This window comes from Polypterus senegalus, chromosome 17 (assembly GCF_016835505.1).
Source record: "Polypterus senegalus isolate Bchr_013 chromosome 17, ASM1683550v1, whole genome shotgun sequence".
NCBI lineage: Eukaryota > Metazoa > Chordata > Cladistia > Polypteriformes > Polypteridae > Polypterus > Polypterus senegalus.
Window position 1 is genome coordinate 87,662,905 of NC_053170.1, and position 25,486 is coordinate 87,688,390.

Consider the following 25,486-nt stretch of genomic DNA (forward strand, 5'->3'; position numbering starts at 1 on the left):
AAAAATTTCCCCCCCCCCACACACTATTGTGTTTTTTTTTTTCTGTTAATTGTGTCATTTTGGCACTGAATATTTTAATTTATTAAAATAAATTTTAGATTTTCTTTAGATGATGGATGATTTTGTTTATTCAAAAATGTTATTTATTCACTCAGGGGCAAACACTTTTTAGTTTGGACATTTTCAGAAAATATTCTGTGTATGTTTTTCTAAAAGTTCATTTTGGATTTGATTGAATAGCAGCATGAAGATGGTATGGATTGTATTATCTGCATTATTAATAGTGAATGATTTACTTTCTGTGATACATCATTTTAAAATCTAAAAGCAGATACTGCTCACATGAACTTGTCCACAATAAATTTAGAGAGCTTAACATGCTTGTGACAGTACAGATTCCATGCTTCTCAATGATTCTCCTGGGACCAGATGAACATCAGCTTTGTACACACTGGTCCAAATGTTTGGGTAGTCAAACTAATGGTCAAGTTGTGTCTACAGTGGGAAGAGATAGGTTAAAGAGGGCCTTGTCAAATGGTCTGCCCTTTGACCTTAGGACTGTGACTTCCTCACCGTTCATTATCTTATAAGATGACATGGTGTGTCTGGACAAAGGGTTTTACTCCCTTTGGATCTTTCAAAGTGGGAATGCTTTCATCAGTTTTAGAAGCTATTCTGGCTCAGATTTATCAGTCAGTGCTGATCCGGCTGTCACACGTAAAGTCACGTACTTGGCACTTGGTGTTTATAGTATTATTGATGGTTTATTGCCACTCGTGCCTTATTAAATCAAAGCTGTTATTAAAAGAGTTAATCATTACCATCCGCTCAGCTAGGGTATGTGTAGATAACACATGCAAGGGAGATGAGATGTGTTAGTGACAAGGGCAAGTGAGGTTCATCTTTTCACATGCAGGGTTCTTGTGGTCATGCCTGATATTACTTCTACTGTTAAAAATATCAGAATAAATTAAACTGCAAATCTAATTTAGATGCACTTATTTTTACCTAACCTTGCTTGCTGGTTCTTAGTATGCATTGAAGAAGGTAAAGCACAGGTTTCACCAACAGTTTAGCAGATTAACGTATACAGAGAGCCTGCGTTTACACATTAGACTTTATAAAGTCCAGAGCATCCACTGTAGGTGATCTCTTGAATGTAACCCACTTATTTAGCTGTGGAAAGACTGTAATGTTGATTCATAATCACATGTGAATGCTAAATTTGTACTGGCCTAAAACTGAAACCAATTATGAAGTATTAAGCAAAATTTAAGGCAAAGTAATTTTGTCTCTTTGTACATGAAGTGCAGCATACACACAGAAAAAATATGTTCTTCTCCAATTTCAGTAGCTCATTAACAATATTACATATGCGTTAGGCTTGGTTTTTTTCCTAAAATTAAACCTTTAACTATTTATAACACCTGTAATGAAGGAAGTTCTTTCAGACGTCTCTTCTTTATCGACAATGAGGTTATTTACCGCTTTGTTCTAAACTTGCCACCATTTTCTAGCCATGAAGTATGAGTTACAGTAGCTAACAGAACAGGAACCCTGTAGATGTATACTTGCAGGACTTTTATTTCTAGCATGATGCATTTGTCTGTCCTTTCTTTTCTTCCTGCTTGCCGCCCATACAGTAAATACAAGACCGATTGTTGCCCTTGCAAAGCCATAATCTCTCAGTTACTGCCTACTTTGTGAGTTCTGTGGCACCTCTTGCCGTATTTTACTTTTCTGTTACCAATTCCTTTCTTTTTCCGCTGAACCTCAATTGATGAATGCTGGGTTCCTCTTAACATCCATGAAGGTCTATTATCAGTTGTTTAGAAGATTATATGACTTCATTAATTGAGCTTAGTTTTGGCCAGATCATTTATATGTGAGCAGACACTAGTTTTTACTGTCTTATCTTTCATATCTGTGTCCTCTTATTAGAAACTAGCCGCTTTATAGACGAAATGTTCCAACTAAACTGTAAATACTAAAAAAGATCATGGATAGCAGCAAAAAAAAAAAAAACTGAAAAATTTTGTATTAAGTCCAAAACAAAAATCCCTTTGTATAAACAAACCGTTTAAGCAGTTAGGCGCTTAATTTACAGCTGCAATGTACCTTCTGATTGTCAGATTAGATGCAGCCAAGCTCTGTGGCCACCTCAACCCTCCAGAATCAAATTAAACATTCACATGAGAATGTCACTGTGTGCCCAGAGTGGAATTGTTTTTATCGGAACAACTCCAACAGGAAACACTTAGTTTTAGTAGTATCCTTGCCTCCAACGTGAGTCTCCCACATTGCTTTGATCTCGTCCTCTAGAGTAATTACATTAACTTGCTGATCTGAAAACATATCCTCAAATTTAGGTGGTGGTGTGTCTTTTCTGTAGCCGAATATTTGAATACCCCTATTATTGTCTGCACTTTTCACAGCTGACAAATCCTTGCCTATCCAAATTGTTCTCATTCATATGACTGAAACATAAATTCATACTCTTTTCAATTTCTATTGACTACGCAAACCAAAACAAATAATGTAGATGAGTGCAGTTGCCTCCTAACAGACCATCCACACATTCAAAATATGAAGCTGGGTCTCCAGAAATTTCCCATTTATGGTGCTGTAATTCAGAAATTAATTGGCAATCACTGAAAAGTACCATCTTGTTCAAAGCTCATGAAGGCCAATATAGTGTTTGTAAATGCTTATTTTTGTTAAAATTTGTTTCTCTGTGTGTATTTTTTTTTTTTATAAATTCATCTTATTTAATGTATTCATAACATAACATTTTTAAAACCACTTAATTCAGTCCAGGGTTTCAGGGGTTGGAGTTTATCCTAGCAATACACGATACATGGCAGAAACAACACTGGGTGGGGTGCAAGTCCCAGCACAAGGCCCACTTACGCACACCCAGAAAAACAATTTCCATTTAACCTCACCTGCATGTTTCTGCTGACTGGGGAGGAAAACTGACACACACTTTTTGTGTGAGAACTTTTTGTCCACACAGGCAAAGACATGTGCGGGAATTGAACTTACGGCATTAATACGCTGAAATTCCTCATAGCAACAAGAAGGCATCATAAGTGACAGAAGTGTCATATGCATGAACTTTTAAATATTTGTCTTGAGTGTTAAATGTGGAAACTGTTATCATGGCATGGTATGTGTCTGAGATAACAAGCTTATTTAAAAAAAAAAAAAACACAACTAATACTAAAGAAAAACTGCTTTCTACAAATCTTGTAATTGCCTGCATTATATCATCAAGTGTTCTCAACACATCTGCTCGGTCTTGAGTTCCAGTAACTCGGCTGCAGCGCAGTATTTTTATTGGCAAAGTGATGTCTTCAAGGTTGCCAATTAACAACAGCAGTGGAAACGAGGTTGTCTCATATAGTACTACAAGTATACCCAAGAGAAATTATTTGAATAAGTGCAAGTACAATTAATTTTTTTTTTTTGAATTAAGCCAAAAAATGCCTGGCAGAAAGGATCCATGGGAATATATTTTTATAGTAACAAAAAAATACAGTTAATTAAACCTGAAGTGGGTCTGTCTTCAATGAATGCCCATTAAGTTGCGTTAATTTCAGCTGCAGTTTTGTTATCCTTTATTCTGCAGCTTACCTTTCTAAATTTTTGGACTGCAGGTTATACTCTTGACTATATCCTAGACAAAATGTGGATTCTAAAATGTAGACAAATTACATATCTTGTTAAAGGTAAAGATCCACGATCACAATTCAAGCCTCGCTGACTGTTAATGTATTTCCTGTGCCCCAAATTTTGTACTTTATAATATGTCTTTTAGGATTTGCTGAGCCTAAAGCTTCCATATTATGGGTGCCGGGAGAAGACACTTTTTGTTACAAGTGACTTGGTGTTGAACAGGCATTTATTTGTTTATTTTCAATAGTTTTTAATGGTTACTTGTACATATTTTAAAATGAAAATAACAACTACTCCATCTAAAAGTGGATTTAACATATTTCTTTTAAGTTTTTGATTCAGTAGGAGGCAGGACACTAGGATGCTTCTTTGTTTTGTAGCTTGCTACTGGTGTCTGAGTGGGAGTTAAACATTAATTAAAGTTGCGTGTTTCCCTTTGTTAATGAAAATCAAACTGAAGCACGGGGCTGAAGAAAATCTAATATAGACAAACCACAAAAATAGGGAAATCTTTGAAAAGGAACTTTGAAGGTAAAGGGCAATTGGGTAGAAAGCTTTCTATCTCTGAAATAATCTCTTGAATGCTTAAGCAGTACTTATATGTTGTTAATAGTGTTGTGTGGTAAAATTTGGCAAACCTTGTTTTCGCAGCGAATGACCTTGTTCGCCAAATATTTACGGCTGGATTAGGCAAACATTTTTCCTCCTACAGCGACCCATGATGCTTTGCAAGGCCAGTGTGACATCTCAGTACTGTAGCAACCAATGCTGGATGTGTCAATTTGTACTTTACAATATTTCTTTCAGGATTTGCTGAGCCTAAATCTTCATTTTACGGGATGCTAGTAGTGAGCTAAAAGTTAGTTGAAAACTTGTAAATACATTTATGCACAAAACGTGCACACAGTTGGAAACTGAAAATGTGTTTGTGCATTTGTGCCTTACAGGTAATATCTTTTTATATAGACTTGTACATAATACATAAGCCTGCCCCTATAATAATATTAACCAGAGTGCTGTGCAATTGATGCAAAAAAGGTAGGAGTGAAGAATCCTCCAATATTAGCTTCTTTACACTGGCTGTCTGTCAGTTTTCGATTTGATTTTAAAATCTTGTTGCTAGTTTTTAAATCTTTACATGGGCTCGCTCCGGCCTATTTATCCGAATTGTGTGTTTTACACCAGCCATCCAGAGTGCTTAGATCTTCTGGTCAGTTGTCTCTTGTTGTCCCTCGTACCAAGTGTAAAACTAAGGGGGACATACAGGGCTTTTACAGCTGCTGCTCCTGGCCTGTGGAACTCTTTACCTCATCACATAAAGGAGTCGCCTACAACTGAACTGTTCAAAACGAGATTATTAATAAAGTATCTATCTGTCTATCTGTCTATAGACTCATTTCTATTCACTTGCATTCCGTGACCTTCAGTAATACTGATGGTTTCCTCATTGTGATTATGTAACATTACTTCTATTTATTATTTATTTTATTCATGTTCATTCATTTTATTTCTATTTATGTTATTCATGTTAAGTCTATGTTTTTTCTTTTATTCTATTATTGTAAAGCACTTTGGACACAGCATTCCTATGTTTTAAATGTGCTATATAAATAAATTTGACATTGACAATCCACATGCTTTAGTGTTGCACCTATTTGGTAGCAGTGGTTGTGAATGAAAAAGAAATGTTGAGGACTCCCCAAACGGTACTTTTCGGTTTGAGAATGGCGAGTACATGCTATTGAGCCCATAAAGGACAAGCCTTCGTGAATTCACGTCTTCATAAAATTTTACAACTCCGGTATTTTTATTAATCTTTTTGTCAAATAGACACAGTGGCACAGTTACAACACAGATCATATTTTTGGCCATAATAATTGGTCTAGAGTCTAGTCTAGTTGTCGCACGTTTCTTTAGCCATCAGGGTGACTTAAAAGTCAATTGAACACTTATATTCTACTTTAATCTTGTTCAGTTTCTCCTTCCCTGTTGACCTCAAAACATTTTGATGAGTTGCGTGAAGTTCCCAAATACGATGCTGAACTCTTAATTCAGTAGGGTTTATGTAAACAACCATGTAATTTTAATCGCACGTGCCCACTAAATAAAAGTAATTGGTTGTGTTTAGATGAATTTATGGGTTAGTACACTGTTTTTAATGTATGTTTTAAACACTGTTGAACTATTTCTTTCTCTGTGCCAAATTTATATACTGCATACTCATAAATACTTAAAATTAAAATTAACTATAATAACGTTATGGTTTACCCAGTGAAACGAACTGGTAAATACCTGCACCTTTTGTCACCAGTCATTAATTCCCAGTTAAATCACCGCTGCTTTTTTTTTTTAACCAGTGGCATTTTGTTTAAAGAAGCTCAAATGAAAAATGATTGTAGTTTATTTCAAAGGGTTTTCTAATTTTTCCTCTATCTGTGAATTCCTTTTTTCATTAAGAATCTTATTCCTCCTCTTAATCTTTTTCCCCAGTTGTATGTGTACACGATATATAGTTTAAATGTCGCACATCCTCTCATTAATTAGTCTTCCATCAAACCAGTTACAAAAACAAATGTGTTTGTGGAATTCAGTACCGATTTGTTTACTTTTCACTTTTTATTTTTGTTTCATATTTTTTAGCCTAATTTGTGTGAGAGGAATCCTTTCCTATTTGGTATAAACAGCTGTTGCTTCACAGGCTCCAAGCAGTTTGGAGCTGTTATACTTCCTGATAACCAATGGCATCCGTTCAAATTTAAGGAATGAGTCAGTTTATGAAACTGTTGCTTTTTGCTCTGATAGAAAGATGTTTTTAAAATTATATGTAAAATAACTATTTGTTTTGTGGTTAATTTAGCATCCGTTGGCACAACAAGTATAGTATTTGTAGTTTAAGATTTTCTTCAGAGCCAAGCTTTTTATAATTGTCTGCTTATGTTGTTCCTTGCATTCTGAGTACTCCAGGTGGTTTCTAACCTTCCATGAACTAAAGGTATAAACTTTAACTTCTCTTTCCTGACACACATGTGAACCATAATGCATTCATACATGAACAAAAGGAAATATCATCCACATTTCAATGATTTCTGTAAGGAGACCTAGTCCAAGAAACACCACTGAAGTATTGTATTTGGCAATTAAATCTATTTTGCTGTGATATCTAACATCATATTTGGCACAAAACCAAACTTGCATATGGACTTAAGATCCTCATATCAGCTTTAAAGTGTGGAGGAGGAAACGTTACATTTTGGGACTGCTTTGCTACTTCAGAGTCCGGCTTGTTGTCATTGAGTCTACCGTGAAATCCACAATATATGGGGTTGTACATGAATGGAAGATGAGGCTCTCTGCCAAATTTTCAAGAAGTGAAAATGCACCCTGCAGGGCAATGCTTTAAAAAGACTGATAGATAGATAGAAGTTTATTTGTCCCTGGGGGAAATTAGGCTTTCTACAGAAGCTCTTTAAAAAAAAAATAAATACATAAAAAGGGAGATATAAGTAAGTAAATAAAAATACACATACACTTTGGTCTGATCACACACTGGAATTACTATAAACCAAGAAAATTTCAAAAGAAAGCAAAGTTCTGACTTGTGTGCCAGTCATAGTGAGACATTATGCAGAAATATTGATGTTGTTATAAAGGAGCCCCAGTAATGTTTCTTGACGCACTTTTGCTGAATAATTTGTTGTCTGAAAGTCCTCTGTGTGAGTCAGAGAGAGGATGTGCGGCATTGTTCATAGTGGCACTCAGTTTCGTCTTCATTCTCTCCTCCACTACAACGTCCAGCAGACGTTCTGAAACTGAGCCTGCCTTTTTTAATTAGCTTGTTGATTTGGTGGGCTTCTCATGAAGTGATGTTATCATCCCAGCCCAGCACACCACAGCATAGAACATTCCACTGGCCATCACAGAGTTATAGAAGATGTGAAGGATGTTGTTTCCCACATTAAATGAGCACAGTCTCCCAAGAACAAAGAGTCTTCTATAGTTCTGTCTGTGTTCCGAGACGAGCCCAACCTGTCATTAATTTTAACCCCCAAGTACTTGTAGTAGTTGACTACCTCTGCCTCCTCTCACTGAATAGTGACTGCACGTAGAGCCCCTTAGGTGTAAAGAATGGCAATAACCAGTTCCTTGGTTTTGCTGATGTTAAGATGCATGCAGTTCTCTTTGTACCAAGACAAACATTTCCACCTGCCTCCTATGCTTGGTCTCATCCCCTTTATCAATACATTATCCTTTATCGATGTACCCCATAAGTGTAGAATCAGAGAATTTCTACAAGTGACATGACCTGCTGTTATATTTATTGTCAGAGGTGCACACAGTGAAGACAAAAGGTGACAGGACCGTTCCTTGTGGTACTGTTGCTCATATCCATATCTGAAACATAGTCTTTGAGTCTCATAAACTGCATACTGCGCGACAGATAGTCCGTTGTCCAGGACACCATAGGCTCATCCACCTGCGTTATCTCTGACGTTACTCCTTAATGGGGACGGCTGGATGGTATTAAATATGCTGGAGAAGTCGCATCATATTATCTTCACATTGCTACCAGCTCTTTGTCCAGTCTTGTGGAGCAGATAGGTAACTGCATCCTTCACTCCAATCTTTGTCTGATAGTCAGTCTGCAGTAGGTCATATAGTCCAGGACTAGTCTTTCAAAGGTCTTCATGATATGAAATGTAGGTGACGCTGGTCTGTAGTCATTAGGTGAAGAGGCCTCTCCCTTCTTTGGAACAGGAAGTTTAAGCTGATCTATTTTTATATTGGCCTAAAAAAGGGAAAGAAACACAAAGGTATGTTCTCCATTGAGCCCATTAAAGCCCAATTCTAAATCCTACTGAAATTTTGTAAGGTGATTGATGTTGGTTTGTAAATGTAAGGAAGCTTTCAGATGTAGTATTTATATTTGGGGTTTTGGCAGAAATGCCACCTTTTTTGAAATCTTTTCATATAGTTGTTATGCCAGAATAGGTAATATTACAAACTGGACTAGGTCAACGCTTTCTTTTTCTGCCTGAGAAAACATGTATTTGGTTGAATACATAATTTCAAAATGCTGTTTGTTAAACTAGGCCTCCTTAATCAACTTACTGTTAAAATAAGGAATCAGATCTCCACATGCTCAGTTTTATTAAGACATGGGATGTACATATGTAGTTCAATACAAAAGAAGGTACAACTGCTCTTAGGAGTTTTAATATGTGTATTTCCAAAAATATTGCTTATGTACTTAATAAAAGTAATTTGTATTATTTTGCACATATTAAAACATAGTTACGAGACATTTATTAGTAAAAATATGCATTTACTGTACCTTACATTGGATCATTTGGCATTGTGCATTTGTTTTTCCGCAAAATCTTACACCTTGCCCAGTCCCTCCAGGCTGACTGTGCACTCCCCGTCTGTTAGGTTTGTGCCATTCAAGTGGTTTTTGAATTTTCTTAAAAATTCTTAATCTTGGTGCCATCTGACAGCAAGGCCTTTTACCAAAATATTGTTAGTTCTTAATTGTGATTGCTGGTAATTCTTTTTGAGTAACCGTTTCTTTCCCTTACAGGTCTTGTTATGTAGAGGTCTTGATCTTATGCAGATTCATACAAATTTGTTGGTATTCTTCCATGAAAAAAAATAACCAACATTTGTCTCTGAAATAACTTAAAACTGACAAAAAGTAATTGGCAGCCATCATTGTTTATTTTGTATTTAAGAAAAATCAGACTTTGCTTTAGAATTTTGATTCAATGGAATATTTCACATAATAACAAAGATAAAAATGGAATGGATGAAATGACCTTAACCTACTATTTTGTTACACAACTTTTAGAGGCAATCACAGCAAACAAGCAATTCCTGGAGCTCTCAGTGAGACTTCTGCACCTGTCCACAGGTGTTATGGCCCAGTCTTCCTGAGCAAACTGCTCCAGCTTTGTCAGGTTTGATGTGACTTTCCAAAAAGCTCCAGTCGTATCTCATCTGTCCAAACGATATCCTCCCAGAATCATTGTGGCTTGTCAATATTCTTTTTTTGGAGATTCAATTTTGGCTTTTTTAGGTTTTTCTGTAAATAGTGGTGTTCCCCTAATTCTTTTTCTATTGACCCCCAACTTATTCAAAAAGCAGTGGATCAGACATTGGTAGATGTTGACCTTGGAGCTTGTATCTCTTTGGAAGTTTATTCTTGTTTTTTTGTCTTCCATTCTCACTATCCTTCCGACCCTTCTCGGTTTGAATTTCTTCTTGTGGTTTTGTGTCCAGGGAACCATGGACCTTTTAAACTTCTTCATAATATTTGCAATCAAGCTGTTTGAAGATGAGTCTTACGGCCTTTGCCTTTAACATACTTATCTAAAATTTTCTTTCTTATCTTCTCGGACAACTCTGTCCTGGTCCATGTTCGGTGTGGGAGACATGATGATACTTAACAGTAAAGTGGCAACTTTACTCCAGGTTAAATAGGCTGAAAGACTTATTCCACATTGGAGACATGCGTTATACCAATTAAAGAAAACATCTAGCTTGGAAAAATCGGTCTAATCCAGTTATTTATGGTTTTCCTTGGGGGTACTAACAAATGTGTCCAGGCCATTTTAGAATATCTTTGTAGAATTAGCAATACTCAGGTTCTTTTCACACTTGCTTTGCTTTACTCTGTGACCTTCCAAAGGCATACAGGTATATGTGGGACAACTGCTTTTCATTTAATCACTTTTCAGGAGGCATGCGGCACTTTTTCAATGAACTGTAAGGATACCAACAAATCTGTCCACTTCTGTAATTGACTGCAGTGCATAACTCTCAGCTGCTGAACTCTTTTGGCCTTTCTGGGTGATTACAGGCTGTGCTGGTTCAGTTGTAGAATTTGAATAGATATGCTTTTCTGGGCAGTGTGTTGCAATTTCCTTTTCCTAATTATTGAGATCACTGTCTTCAGCGAGAGAGAGAGAGACAGACACACGCAAACACTTAAATATAAATTAAAAATCTTTCTTATTCAATACCTTTTTCATATTATATTTGTAATTATTGTTTAGAATGGTTGGCTCAGAAGTGCAGTTGCGCTTAATGGGAATTAACTGGATATACTATTGTTTTGTGGCCTTTTTCTAATGTATGCATTTTCATCCAAGATCCTCCACTTTTTCAAAAATGTTCTTTAACTCTTTGAGGGCTGAATATTTTTTTCAGTTTTCTGAAAAGCACACAAAGCAATGGTTTCACACATAAATCGGCATAAAACATCTTTTGACGCATGCTGTGGCTACTGTCGGCACCCATTCGGTGTCTCTGGCAGGAGCAGCGGCTGGGCGGGGGCAGCTCGATGACCAGCAGGAATACATACAGCAGTAGCAGTCGCAGTGGGACGCAATCTGGTTTGTACCTCTTGTCATCATAAAAGGCGGTCCTCCCAGGTGAATGTTGGTGCAGGTGCATTGGCTACACAGACATGTTCAGCACCACAATCAGCTTATGCTGGTCCCTTACTTTCTTTTCAATCTCCAGATCACTTACATCAAAATCTGACAACTCAAGAGTCCAACTCGGCGATATGATACATAAAATGTCATCCACAGAGTGTTTTGTTTTGCAAATTCACTTTGGTATTTCACCAGATGTCGATGCCATTTGAGGGGTCGTTTGCTGTTTGCTACTCATGCGCCCGCAGGAAATCTCAGTCAGATCAACAAAGCTAACTTTTAAAGAGAGTCGAACTAAAACACAATGGGGAGTTTGGTCACAGTTTACAACTGAATACCGTTCTCTAACCTTGAATTTCGACAAAAGTCGACATGTACCCTGAAAAAGTGAATCATAATGTTCATACTTTATTATCAACCTGTGGTATATAATTTTTAAATTATCCTGTAGGGCTCTGTTACTGTACTTAAGTAGAGGCCAATAGAAGGGCAATTTTATTGTCATTATGGCAGTTGCTTTAACTTGTGAAACATTGAGGCATCAGTGCACAATTCACGGAGCATGTTTTAGTTTTTTACCTTTCAGATATCAGATAGAAAATAACTTTTGTTTTTGTCTTTTAAACGTCTACTGTATTCCTGCATTTGCAATAAAAATCTGTGTGTTAGCAAGTGTTACAAGATTAATTTGTAATCAAGTAACATTTGAAAACTTTTAAAAGGTCTGAATACTTTTTTTTTTATACTATCATATACAAAGATATTAAAAATATGGATTTTTTAAGCAAATATGCACAAATATTTTTTGTAAACTCACCTCTTTATAAAGTACAAATTTTTCACACACATACAGAACTTAGTGCTTTGGCGGGGTATTGCCATACAATTTTAGTAATGCATTTAGCTTGTTCATATAATTCACAACAGTTTTATCCAATAATTGCAATCCATCTCCCTCCAAACCTTACGTTTTTGTCTCAAGGATGTAAACTTTGCAGCAGGAACCATGTGTACATTTGTCCCTGATGTTCTGCCATCATACAATACTGAGTTCAGCATGTAGCTTCTCTTTACTGCTTTTTAGATTCTTAGTCAAAACCACCGTGTATACAGCCAAGTAAGATAAAAGAATCATCTTCACTAGAGATACCCACATGTGCTTACTTTTCTTTTCATGTACTGTAAATTCGCATGTTGCAAAACTGTCACAGTAATTATTTTCAATTTAGTGTACAGAAAAGTCAAAAGCATTCTACTTTTAATAGATAAATCACATTGCAATAATTACCTTCTGCTTGTTGGTGACAGACATATCCATGCACCCAACTGCTCTGAATTTATTTTTATGCCTTTTTTAAATTAGAAATGGAGGAAGGGAGAGAAAACTGAGAACTAACCAAAAGCAAGTCTCTTTTTTTAGAAATGAAATCACATGTTAAATTGATCTATTATTCAATAACATACAGTTTGTTTTCTTTGGGATACTCTTCCTTGAACCATAATTTTATATATTCTGCCATACAGAAGTCTTCTGAAAATTTCCAGTAGTAATTAAAATATGACTTCATACATGTATGAAACAGTAACATTTTCCAAAAGAGCTTTCTTTGACATATCTGACTAAATGGCAGTGAGAGAAAAGTACAGTTTAATTTTTCATTTTTATAATGCAAGAAGTAAAAATCCATGTTCTGTGTATTAAGAAAAATAATTAAAGAAGCAGGTTCACCATACTAAACAAAGAAAAATCCTGTCTATAAACTCTGCAGCGGTTGTATTGTAAATCGGAACTAACAGGTGTATACTGAAGGGAAGAAGTTTGTTTTGAAAAATAGGCAAAACTGCAGACTATTTGTACATACACTTAGGTTTTACGATATTTTATTTCTTTCGAGTGTTGCTTAAGACTTTAAATTGTTTTAATACTCTTACCACAGAGTGTAAAGAATCCAGCTGTTCCACGTGTTAAATGGTTGAAGTGGTGATTATGAGGGAATCCTTCCTTAGCATCTTCTTTGTGTTGGACTGGTTTGGAAAAAATTCAACTATTTGCTGGTAGGCTTTTAAGTCTTGAATGATTCGTTTAATTCCCACTTCTGACTCACTGTATGACCTTGAGCGAGCCACTTAGCCCTGCTTTGATTCAATTACAGATGTAAACAGTTGTAATTTATAATATTGTTAGATGCCTTGGGTAAATGCTTCTGCCAAATATGCAGTAATAATAACAGTAATAAATATATATGAGTGGACTACAGGGTTTGCTAATAATGAGAATGTCACTGCACTATTCTTATGGTTGAAGGTCAAGGGTTTGTGTTTAGTGTTCGCTCATTAAAGATGAAAGAAATTTTCGTATTTTGAATTGGACTTTATTCCTTATAATTGGAAAAAAAAATTGGTTTATAGGGTCATTATTGTAAAGTCTTACTTGCATATGGTAATACAAATGCAACATGTCCGCACTGTCCGGCTTCTCAATCAATCAATCAATCAACATTTATTTATATAGCACATATTCATACAAAAAAATGTAGCTCAAAGTGCTTTACACAATGAATAGAAAAATAGAAGACACATTAAAAAAAATAAACATAAGTCAACATTAATTAACATAGAATAAGAGTAAGGTCCGATGGCCAGGGTGGACAGAAAAAACAAAAAAACTCCAAAGGCTGAGAAAAAATAAAATCTGTAGGGGTTCCAGACCAAGAGACCGCCCAGTCCCTCTGGGCAATCTACCTAACATAAGTCAAACAGTCCTCTTTGTATTTAGGGTTTTCATGGAAGGACCTGATGATGATGGTCACGTAGACTTCTGGCTTTCAGTCCATCAATGTTGGTGCATCAGGATGCTTTGAGTAGGTGGTGGCGGCGCCACCACAAAGAAACCGGAAAAAGAAACAGAAGAGAGAGTAGGGGTCAGTATGGATTTTGGAGCCACTGTGAATAGTTATTATGAAGAATTGAACATACAGAGTATCAGTATTAAGTTAAAGTGAAGTTATAAAAAGGCCATGTTAAAGTAATGTGTTTTCTTCATCAGTGCATATTACTACCTTTCCTCAACACTTCTGTGTTCCTTACATCAAAACAATTTACAAAGTTAAAAAATTAAGGACATTTTTCCATAATTTGTGTGAAATCATTATGATGTAGAATATAGGAAATTCTAGAAACCCTACACCTCCTTAAATTTTTCGTCTCAGCGAATGTACTGTTTTTTATTTCTTATAAAAATTCAGGATGAGATATCAGAACAAATTATCATGAGTGATTGCTCTTGTTTGTCAAAATTTTTGTGTTTTTTTTAATTTTTTATGAGAAAACCAGTTATCATGATTCCTGTAAATGGTATAAGGATATCTGTCAGTGAATTGTAGCTGTCTTCAAAAATATTTATCGAATTTGTAAACAAACCATTTGCTGTATCTTTATTTAGAAGTATTTGAAATACACAGCTAGATAAGATATCCATAATACAAAAACTTTCACCCTGTTCAGGACTGGTTTTAGTGGTTTTGCCCAACATGGCCAGGATAGCACCCAACCCTGCATTCGGTGAAGGGTGCTTGATATTCCATCAGTTGATATGCTTTTATGATATCTTTTAACCGAGTTAGAGAGATATCTTCAACCAAATTGAGTATCTTTAATTCATTTAGAAGTTTCTACAAATAACTACTTGATATAAAGATTCCTTTAATAAGCAATGAGTGGATTAAAAACCTGTAATTCATTAAGTGATACATTTGAATGTACCAGAAGTGATTTAGGGTGTAGCCAGTAGTTATATCTTAGCAATATTCCTAAACTCATTCAGCCTGGTGGCTCTGAGACTCGGCATTTGCACTGGTAATCGGAAGGATGCCGGCTCAAATTCTGTAAATGACAAAAGTGACTCTACTTCTTTGGGCCCTTGAGCAAGGCCCTTAACCTGCAATTGGTCCGTTGTGGGTATGAAATTAATCTGCATCCAGGGGCTTGGTGGCAGAATTGGCACTCCGGCCACCATAAAAAAAATCTCGCACTGGTACCATTCCATCTGAACTTGTCTGTTGCTGAGGTGTCACCCGTTGCATGGCTATACTTGGGTCCCAGTCTGGCATCCAGAGTTGATTTGTCATGTGGTGGGTGCTGTATCAGTGTGTGCTTCTAACCGTTCAGCCAGGTTCAGGTTTGCTAGGCCTGGAATCCATTCTGACATCATCAAATGCAAGGCAAGGGCCGACTCTGTACAGGGCAGCCTTTAATTGCAGGGACACATTTCAACACTAGGCCAATTTAGAATTGTGTGAAGGATCGTATACTCAAATTAAAACATTTCACACTAACTTCATATTAATATGACGCTCAAAGATGCAGAAATGTGATTAAATTATCAAGTATTTTAGATTACTAAAAATGTCTTCTTTTGGCTACTCCCTTTTGGGGTTGCCACAGCGGATCATCTTCTTCCATATCTTAGATTAATACAAATATATGTAAGAGAAAATGTTGAAATACTGATTTTATTATGTATCCCAATAAATATCAGTTCAAATCTACAATATTTGCTCTATATGCTTTTAGTACTTGGGCTTTCTCTGTCTGTGCACCCAGGCTCTGGAACTCCCTGCCCTTAGTGGTTAGGCAAGCCGCTTCAGTCGCCACATTCAAATCTCGCCTAAAAACGCACTTCTTCATATTGGCTTTTAATTCTTAACCTGTTTCATTTTCCACTTGCCTTTTGCTATTTTCTCTATTTTATTTGGTCCCTTGACCTGTTTTTAGTATCTCTGTTTTAATTCTCTCTTAATGTTTATTTTTAATATTTTGCTTTTAGTTCTGCTTGTTGTAACTGTACAGCGCTTTGGTCAGTTGTAATGCTGTGTTTTTAAGCGCTCAACAAATAAATATGGTATGGTATAATTAAGAAATATGATCAGACATATTTTAAATATGTAGTATATCATACATGTTACAGCTCTAATATTTGTCTATTCTTTGATCTGCTTATTTCTCATACCTGCTTAATCCAATCCAGTTCATTGCTAGATGCAGTCTCACACACCCAGCTAGTTCTGCAGCGCATATGAACCTAATTCACATGCGTTTGAGATTTTGGAGGAAAAAAACGTGCAGATGTGAGCAGAATATGAAAACTCCACTCGGATAATGATAGGGTAGGAGTTCATACCCGGCCTCCTGGAGCTGTGAGACTGCAACATTTACCACTTTGCCACTATTAACGTATTTACTGCATAGTTTAAATTGTAATACATAGAAGCACCTATGTAGCCCCTGCATTTCAGGACAGTTAATCTTCCTAATCTCTTGGTGACATCTTCCATAGTTACATGTCCAGTTGATTGGTGAATGTAAACTGTCCTTTTTTTTCCAGCTTTGGTTTTGGTTCACCAAGCATAGACTCTGAGCCCCAAAACTCTAAACTTGAATGAGCAACTTAATAATGGTAATGAATGGATTATTTTAACTATTATTTAAATAGAGAGAAAGAAAAAACATGAAAAAGGTAAGATGAAACGTTTTCTCAGAGCTAAATCTGCCCGGTCAGTTATTGTATTTTTGTAGGCTTACCCATGGGGGGGAAAAAACTCAATTACATGCATTGTTTTTTATTATAATTAATTGACATTTCAATTATTTTAGAAGCAAGGAAATAAATGGAGTTACAACTTTGTGATTTTTCTTTTCATACATTCTACATCAAATACTCCACAAAAGCAAATATTTGACCAATGTGTTTCTGACATAAAATTAAACATGGTCACTTTCAAGTTCCCAGCCTGCTCCGTTTTTGATTTAATGAAAGAAATGTCACAAAAACACAGTCACTTAGTTCAGCATCATCCCAGTACAAGGCCAATTTCAATATCTGCCTCAGGGTAAGTCCTCTGCTTTTTCGAATCAAGTAGAAAACGCAGTGGTGTCAAAAAAAACCCCAAAACAAACCATGTAGTTTAATGCTGTTGTATGTGACGCAGTCACATTTCGTAATGGCATTGGGAAATATTTCTGCATTGGGGGGAAGAATCCATATGAATCAAAACAGTCAACCTTTTCATGGTCAGCAAATTATCATGGGAATCTTTATTCACTATAATAGACAGAGGTCTGGCAGTCGGTTTGTTTTTGAGGAGTTCATCTGAAGGGGATACATCCAGAACATTACGCTTCTGTCAATGGTGGGTCTTAGTTCCTTGAAGTACAGGGCTGCATATCTGGACTTGTCTGTGACTTAACCGTAAATGTAAATGTAAATAACTTGACGATGCTTGTTAATTTCAAATATATTAACAATGCATGCGCAATCATATTCACTGTACTTGCAGTTGTTCAGCAAATCTTATTTCAGCCTGCAAGTTGGCTTTTTTAATGAGTGAATAATGTCATGTTGATTCCACATCAACACTTTAAGTTAAACTAAAAAAGTGAATGTAATTTATTTTGTGTTTTTAATGGATGGTGTTTTTCACTTGGAAGTTAAATAAGGAGAGGTTGCAGGAATAATGCAAAATAATGGCAAAAGTAAATCTTATGTCACTCTGCTTTCGACCAACTTAGTTACAGTTTATAAATGCCACAGTTTCAGATTTAGTACTCGCCTTCTAAATCAACATGAAACCCTGGCAATACTGCCACCATGATAACTGGCAACAGAAATATGCACAAGTGGGGAAGAACACACTTATCTGCACAGATCGCAGTCTCCACACAGCATCTTAAGAAACAATGCCTTCAGTTAAGCATCCAAATACCTCTGCCAGTGTCATTACTGACAGCTTCACTCTCACCGCAGTAGGCATTGTAAAGCCCCTTGCTGGTGATCTGGCATTTTTGAGATAGGAGGTGGCAGGCAGTGAGACATACCAATGAATCTGCAATGATTAAGAGCGGCAGGAAGAGAGTTATCTTTAGTTTCAAATTCTTCAAATACTGTGAACTCAGACTTGAGCAAATGAATATGAGCAATTTAGCAGCTTTCTCCTTTAGTTAGTTGCTTGTGAACAGCCGAACAATTTATTATTGTGTGTGTGATCCTGTATACCTATTGACACGTCTGTTGAAGCAAAAATATACATCTGTGCAGTGGTGGGACGTTACTTTTGCTAGATTCCTCATTGGTCTGGCATGTAGGAATATGGATTAGGTTCCACTCAGTAGGGACCACATTCGGATGACATTTGTAATGGTTTTGTGATGTTACAACTCCTGTATTCTTGTAATACTTTATTTTGCCAGATATTGAAAGAAAGCTAATGAAAAGTGAACTTGCCTTCCGTTGGTGCTCCCTGATAAAGTATTTCTTTGCAGTTTTTGCAGTCTATGAGGAATCTCTTGTTTCCTTTCACATACTTGGCTATGTATTTTGGCTGTACTTGTGCCCTTGGTACTACAATGTGTGACATGTTGAAAATAAAATGATTCGCCTGTACTGTTGTGGGTGGTTTAAAATTAAAATGTTTTTATGTTGATTATCTTTTTTATCTATAAGCACATTTCATTTAAATCTGATCACTGCAGGTTGTTTGGAGTTACGAATGATAAAAGTATCTACCAAACCTTTTGGGTCTAATTCATTAACTGATCGTGATAAGCATATGAAGGACAGTGTCTTGAACCAACTTAAGACCTGCCAAATCTTTCTAAACTAGATATTTGAACACTAGTGAAAGTTCCAAACAGGACTTAATCACTTTGAGAAGCCCTCTTGTGTAGTTTTCCTTATTTTATAAAATGTTTTTCCTGTTACCTAATTAGTAGGAAGCAGATTTTTTTTTTTCCTCTGGGAAAGCAGGTTTTCATTCCTGATTTCAAGCATATACTATATGTGTTAGGTTACCTAAAGACCATGTCACATTAGATGATGTTCCATGCGATTTTCAGTTGTAGCCTTCACTTACTTAATGTTACGGAGTCAGAGGTGGATGGCAGCATGGTCCTGCGAAGTTCGCTCAGTTAATGTGAAATACCCAGCAACTCACTCGAACAATATCATCCAGGATTGATTTCTTTTTTCTTACTATAGTCGTAGGGGTGGTCTGTATGTGCATAAGAAACAACAACCAATGAATACTTATCTGGAAGTGCAATGCATCTAAATCCAGCAGACGAGGGATAAGGAACAGGAAGTATTTTGGATTTCGCAAGCAAAAGAGAAATGCATCTGTTTGATGACTTTTATAAAAAAAAAAAAGTCTGGGAGCGCCTTGCAGCACCAATAGAAGCTAACTGCAAGCCTCCGACTCTGTCCTGCATACTTCTGTTGTGCCCTCCACCCTGTTAAAAGAAAACCATAAAGATCATTTACTAATAATACCATGGTGGTCCTTACAGATTTTTTTTGTTTGGAAATTTGTTAGATTGGAAAATTTTACTAGTGCACTGGACTGCTAGCACTGATAAAATTATTAGCCTGGCAGGAAATGCTGTACTCTCAGATTTTTAGACTACCAGCAAATTGGAACAATGTATTATATCCCCGTATTGGCCACTTAATTAGATACACCTCTCTAGAGTCTGATAGGAACCCTTTTTACCTCCAAAATAGTGTTCCCCTTTCATGATTATAAAAAGGTACAGAAAGCATTTATTAGAAATTTTGCTCCATTTTTTTCTTGATAGCATCACACAACTCTTTTAGCTTACAAGTTTATGCTTCCAGATTCCTGGTCCACCTCATTCCAAAAGGGCTCTTTTGGATTGGGATATGGAGATTGCAGAGTCTGGAGTAAACTAAACGTGCTCTCATATTCACAGAACCATCCTGAGATGTGCACTTGGTGACATGGCACGTTTATCTGAGAGAGAGTAAACTGTGTTCATAAAGGGATGTACATAGTCGGCAGTAGTGCTTAGCTAAACTGTACCACTTAAGTCATCTGTTATTAAGAAACGTAATATGTGCCAAGAAAACATTCTCCACACTCCATTTCACAACCACCACCAGCCTGTGCTGTTAAGACAAGGAAGGCAGTACGGATCTTTAGACTTCTGATGTTTTATGTCAAATTCATTATCTTCTGAACTTAGAAACATTGCTTCATTCTCACTTTTCAAATCTAAACTTAAAAAATTTGTTTAAGACTCCTTTTTCTCTTTGACTACAATTGCTCTGCACGATTTTAAATTTTGTATTTTTGGTTTTGTTTATAATGTGTGTTTTATTTATTGTTTGGTTTCATTGAGTGTTTAGAAAGGTGCCTACAAATAAATAAAATGTAGTATTATTATTATATTCTGTCATTCACATATAGCATAAATTTATACTCACCAGGCAGGGTAATATTTTTCAAACATTCAGTTGTCCACTTTTGCTAGTCACATGCCTACTTTCATCTTGTCTTCCTCCATGCTGATAGCAGTGGAACCTTCTAAGCCTGAAGCATTATGCATTAGGTGATCCCATTGTGCACACCACTCTTATCAAGAGCTGTTAACTCGAATACTTGTGGCTTTTTTTGTGTGCTGAAATGAATCTGGCCGTTCTCTTATCCCCTCTCATTAATAAGCTGTTTTTCAGACAGGGAACTGCTGCTCCCTCAGATATTTCTTGCTCCATCTCTATAAACTATAGTGTGTGAAAATCTCAGGAGAGCAGCTGTTTCTGGCAAACTAGCACCAACAGTCATTCTTTGGCCAAAGCCACATAAATCCTGCATCTTGTCCATTTTGGTGTTTGCTCGAACAATAACTGAACTTTCTGACAATGTCTTCATTCTGTATGATATATTGAGTTACAGCCTTATATTTGGCAGTTTGAAGGGGTAGGGTATTTGCATGTAAGGCTACTGAGTGTGCATATATTTATTTAAATATCTACATATAGTGTATTTTTTTTTCTTCTCTACAGAGATCATTGATGACCTGGCACACCTGGTGGATAAAACTGACAGCAGAATCCGTAACGAAACACACAGAGTCCAAACTGTGGAGAAGAAGTCTGCTTCCTGTGGTGAGTTTCTCCTTTGCTGGGTTGGGGCCTTTTGAGTTGGACACTTTCAAAGGAGGATTGGTTTGATTAACAGAAAAAGGCATTTCTTTGTTAAAGGCACAAAAGGGAGCAGAAAAGAAATAACAGAATATATTTACTTGCTTTACTGTATACTGATTTTGACTTTGGGGTGAGGTTGAACAAAACGAGGAATTGCTAGAGGAAACCTTAGGGTTGTAAACATGGTGCAAAATTCTAACATCTCAAACCTACCTGAATTGAGTCATTTAAGAGGAAACTGTCAGCAGTTTGGAATGACATCCCCACTTATCTGAAATGCACTTTATTTGACTACACATTTTGTTACTCTGAAAGTTTACACATTTTGTTACTCTGAAAGTTAAGTCTCTGATGTTTTCACTTGTACATTACTGGTTATTTAAATTTATGACAGCAGTTTGTTCAGTGCTTTTAATATTTTTAAACATGCCTTTTTTAAATTTCACTGCAAGTGCGCTTTATTGACTCTGGCTGAACTTTCTACAGTTCATGCTCATATCAGCTCCCCAGCAAACACATCTCTAATTTGTTAGAGTTTTCAGAACATTTGCTTGGTTTTAAAGGGGCCCCTTTGGATACATTTCCTTTTTTTGTCATCTCCTTTGGGTTGGTAGATAATCTGTATGTTTTGAAGTCCAGAGGCTCATTTCCAGCATCGTACTGCTGCCAGCTTAAAGAGATATCGCACCTGCAACTTTTTAAAAAGGGACGTTCTGGTGGGATAAAATTGAAAATGACAGGCCATGCTTCTCGGAGTAAAAGAATGGCTCAAGGAAGCTGGGAGACGGCGAAAGACAAAAGCATCTCTAGTTTGTCAACCATTCCTAAGTAGTCAGAAATCAAGTAATTAAATTTGTGTTTGCAGCTGTTTAAACAATTCCTTTGGTGGTCATTTTCACTTCTGCACTTCGAGGAAACTGGAGAGAGGGTTTAGTGGTAAAATGTTGTGTAATCTTTTTTCTTTTTTTCTTCTCCCTTCTTTTCACTGGTAGTGTTTGCCCAAGTCATCCATCATTCCTTCCATAGAGTAATTAGACATACATTTTTAAATGTGCTTGGCGGTAGGCTAATAACTTCAAATGGCTGGATATTGTGTTCCAAGTACATTATACAAATGAAAATTTTAATTTGGGAGAATTCACGGGTCTTTGGGAAAGTTTTTAGAAAGGCATTTTTGGAGGATTTTGGCTTAATCTGCACCATTGAGTTTAATATTTAACATTAGTGTTTGAAAGTATACAAACCCTTGACTTTTTATGTCCTAGAAAAGCAGTATTAAAAATAACTAAATTATAGTATGTTAAGGAATAGATAGCTTATTTAAAAGCCACACGTACTAAAATACATATTTTTCTGTAAACATTAAATACATGTTTTATAAAAGCTCAGTAAGCTTTGTAAAATTTATGTGAACTTTTTCTTTTAATAAATAAGCAAAGTCCCATTCATTAGCAGCTTTAATAGGAACCAAGCTTTCACTTTAATGACATGCTGCGCACATTTATCTAAACAAAACTGATTAGGCAGTTCAATGTTCGTTGCCAGTCTATAACTGATTGAACTGCCTAATGTTCGTTGCCAGTCTATGACGGACAGCTTCCTTCAGAGTTTGCTGCAGCATTTCTTATGGACTGAGACCTGTATTTTCATTTATCTTTGTCAAAACTTGAAGTAAAGTATGTTTCTTTTAAATCCAAGCTTTTGCAGATTTGCAGGAATTTTTAAGGCCAATGCCATGCTGGAGGACCCTTTTTTGTTTCATCGTTTACTCAGAGCCTGCTGTAATAATGTGAGAATCTTTAGGAGTGGTCCAAAAGTTATGGTGTTACTTAATTGCAAGGTCAATTTAATTTCTTATACCGTATCTAGACTTTATTTATATTTGATTTAATTGAATGAGCTAATAGTCAACGTGTTCTTTTCACTTTTGCACATGAGAGAAGTGTTATTTACCTTTTTCCTTTTCAATAACTGGAATCGGTTCCTGTGTACAATAAGCATTTTTTGTATTTGAAGATCCTTCCTGTTAGGAAAAATTTCAACTAATTTTGATTAAAGAAGGGGACTGTATGGTGAAGTGTAATATATTGAAGAACTGTTCTGAATTACTGTTCTGTCCTGTATTCCTTATCCATTTTCCATCTTCTGTTATCACTGATTGCTGTTTGTCAGTATCATGTTGATTTGTACAGATTATCTTCCTTGTTCTACATTCTCTTATGCAAAATTACCCACCCTGTTCTATATTTATATTGTCATATTTATTATCTAAATATTGTACAGTGGCCCTGGGAAACATACAGTAAATTCATACCACTGTATAATGGACCAAGGTATAGATGGTATGACACTAAAGTCCACTTGACGTGAATTGTGGTAGAGTTTCACAGACCTCCAAGAAGCAGTTTTGACGGTAGAACTATGTTCATACTGAGCTTAAATTACATTACAGCAATCCAGAAACAGAAACCAGGACATTTCAACACAGAAAACATTTTTCACAACTATGACCGAGAAATATAGTGGGCCAGGTGGAATATACCACACAAATCTGTGGAATTCTAGCACATTTTTGTAAAGACCAATGTGACAGAACTGCTGCTAAATGACCCCAAGAACAAAACAGACTGGAGGTTTACTTTTTGGAGGAGGTTATTTTTGGTTTTTATTTGAAAAGCAAAACAGTTGCCATCATATTTTACCATCAGTTAAATAACTTCTAAGCAGTTTTTATTTATTTAAATAAATGTAAAACACACATCTTAAACAAGGGTATTAAGAGAGTTGAAAACGCATGTGGCCAGCAACCGTGCAGAACTGTGGCAGAGCAGCACCCTTCTGAGCGGTTTAGTTAAGAGTTGTGTGTTAAGTAGAAGAGTGCTGCTTAGAAACACAAAACCTGATGCCCTGCTTCTGGTTGGTTCCCACTTTGACAGTCATTGCTTTATGTGAATACTTTCTTCCCTTCTGGAAAAGAAAATTATTGTGAAAATTCTTCTAGCTTCAAATTTTATTGACCCTTTTCTTCACATGATAACTTATAGTCTTTATCAGCTTTGGATCCAAAATGCTAATGGTAAGACTTCAAGGTTGGGTGCCTATTCTGTTATGTCCCTATTGTCTTTTTTTTTTTTTTTTTTTACTATTTTGTGGTAATGCTACAAACAATGCTTTATACTGCAGTAATCAGAAGCATAGAGTGAAACTATATGTAATAACTTGTAGTAAAGCAAGATGTACAGTGGACTTTCATCTTTTGTTGTTAATTATGATTTTAGCCTTGCCTAATTTGTGTTCAACTCAGTGAAACAACTGTTCACAGTAAAAAAATTAAAATAAGCAACTTGTTTCATTCCTAAGTGTACATGGAAGCTTAATTTGAACTTTTTAGAAGAGTAAAAGAATAGCTGTAGTCTTAAATAAGTGTGGTATAAGAGCATAAGTCTTATACACAAGAAGAGACCATTCAACCTAGTTGGACTATTGTGCATTTTAAGCAATAGTCAAATTCTGTATGTTGTAGTGTGTACATAATAGATGCTTTTGTCTGTGAAAACAATTCTTCATTATAATACTGTATTTATGGTGTGACAGTAGGTGGCGCTACCGCTCCCTTGAACCCTCAGGTACCACGCCAAACACCAGGTAAAAGTCCAATAATTACTATTTTTATTCTAATAATTATGTGCACCAAGCACTCTTTCTTCCACAATACTCATTAATCAAACACAATACTCCAATAATAAACACTCCCAGACGAATTGCCCTCCTATCAGCCAGCTCTGCTTGTCACCTGGGAGTTCCCAAAGTTCTTATATAGTCCCTGACTCGGAAGTGTTTCTCATCCTTCAGTCCATGATTCCTTATCACTTCCGGGTCAGATAAAAAAGTCCTTTTCTTCACCCCGGAAGTATGTCATTCCTTCCGTCCATGTGACTCGGACGTACTTCCGGGGCATAGGGCAAATAGCAGTCCCTGGTTCTCCCTGGAGCGACCCCTGGTGGTCCTGATGTTATCCAACAGGAAAACTCCATAGTCCATGATGCCCTTCTGGAATCTGAAGCATCTCCATGTTGTAGGGATGGTTCCCTCTGGCGTTCCGGGGGTAGTGGCCGGGATAAAAAGCTGGCCATGGATCACGATGGTTTGATTGTTAAATAGATTTACTGAGTGTTTTTAATAATTTAATCATTTAGGATCTGTTTTCTTTTGATGTATAAATAAAACACAAATTAAGCTCTGGTTTTGATTAACTTTGGAAGACATGCAAGACACCAAGGAGCTTTTAATGTTTTTGTGTGTAGTATGTACAGTGTCCAGAAAGTTACCATCTATGAATAGAGATATCTGTTGATATGTGTGTGGTATCTGAGCT

General features: G+C 36.3%; 1 protein-coding gene across 1 annotated transcript in view; it reads left to right on the forward strand.

Annotated features, from left to right (window-relative positions):
- stx8 (syntaxin 8) overlaps nt 1-25,486 on the forward strand; it is a 145,404-nt gene that overhangs the window by 60,707 nt on the left and 59,211 nt on the right. The window contains exon 7 of the mRNA XM_039739869.1: nt 20,971-21,072. Coding sequence (XP_039595803.1) covers nt 20,971-21,072 — 102 coding nt within the window. The remainder of the gene's footprint in view (nt 1-20,970; nt 21,073-25,486) is intronic.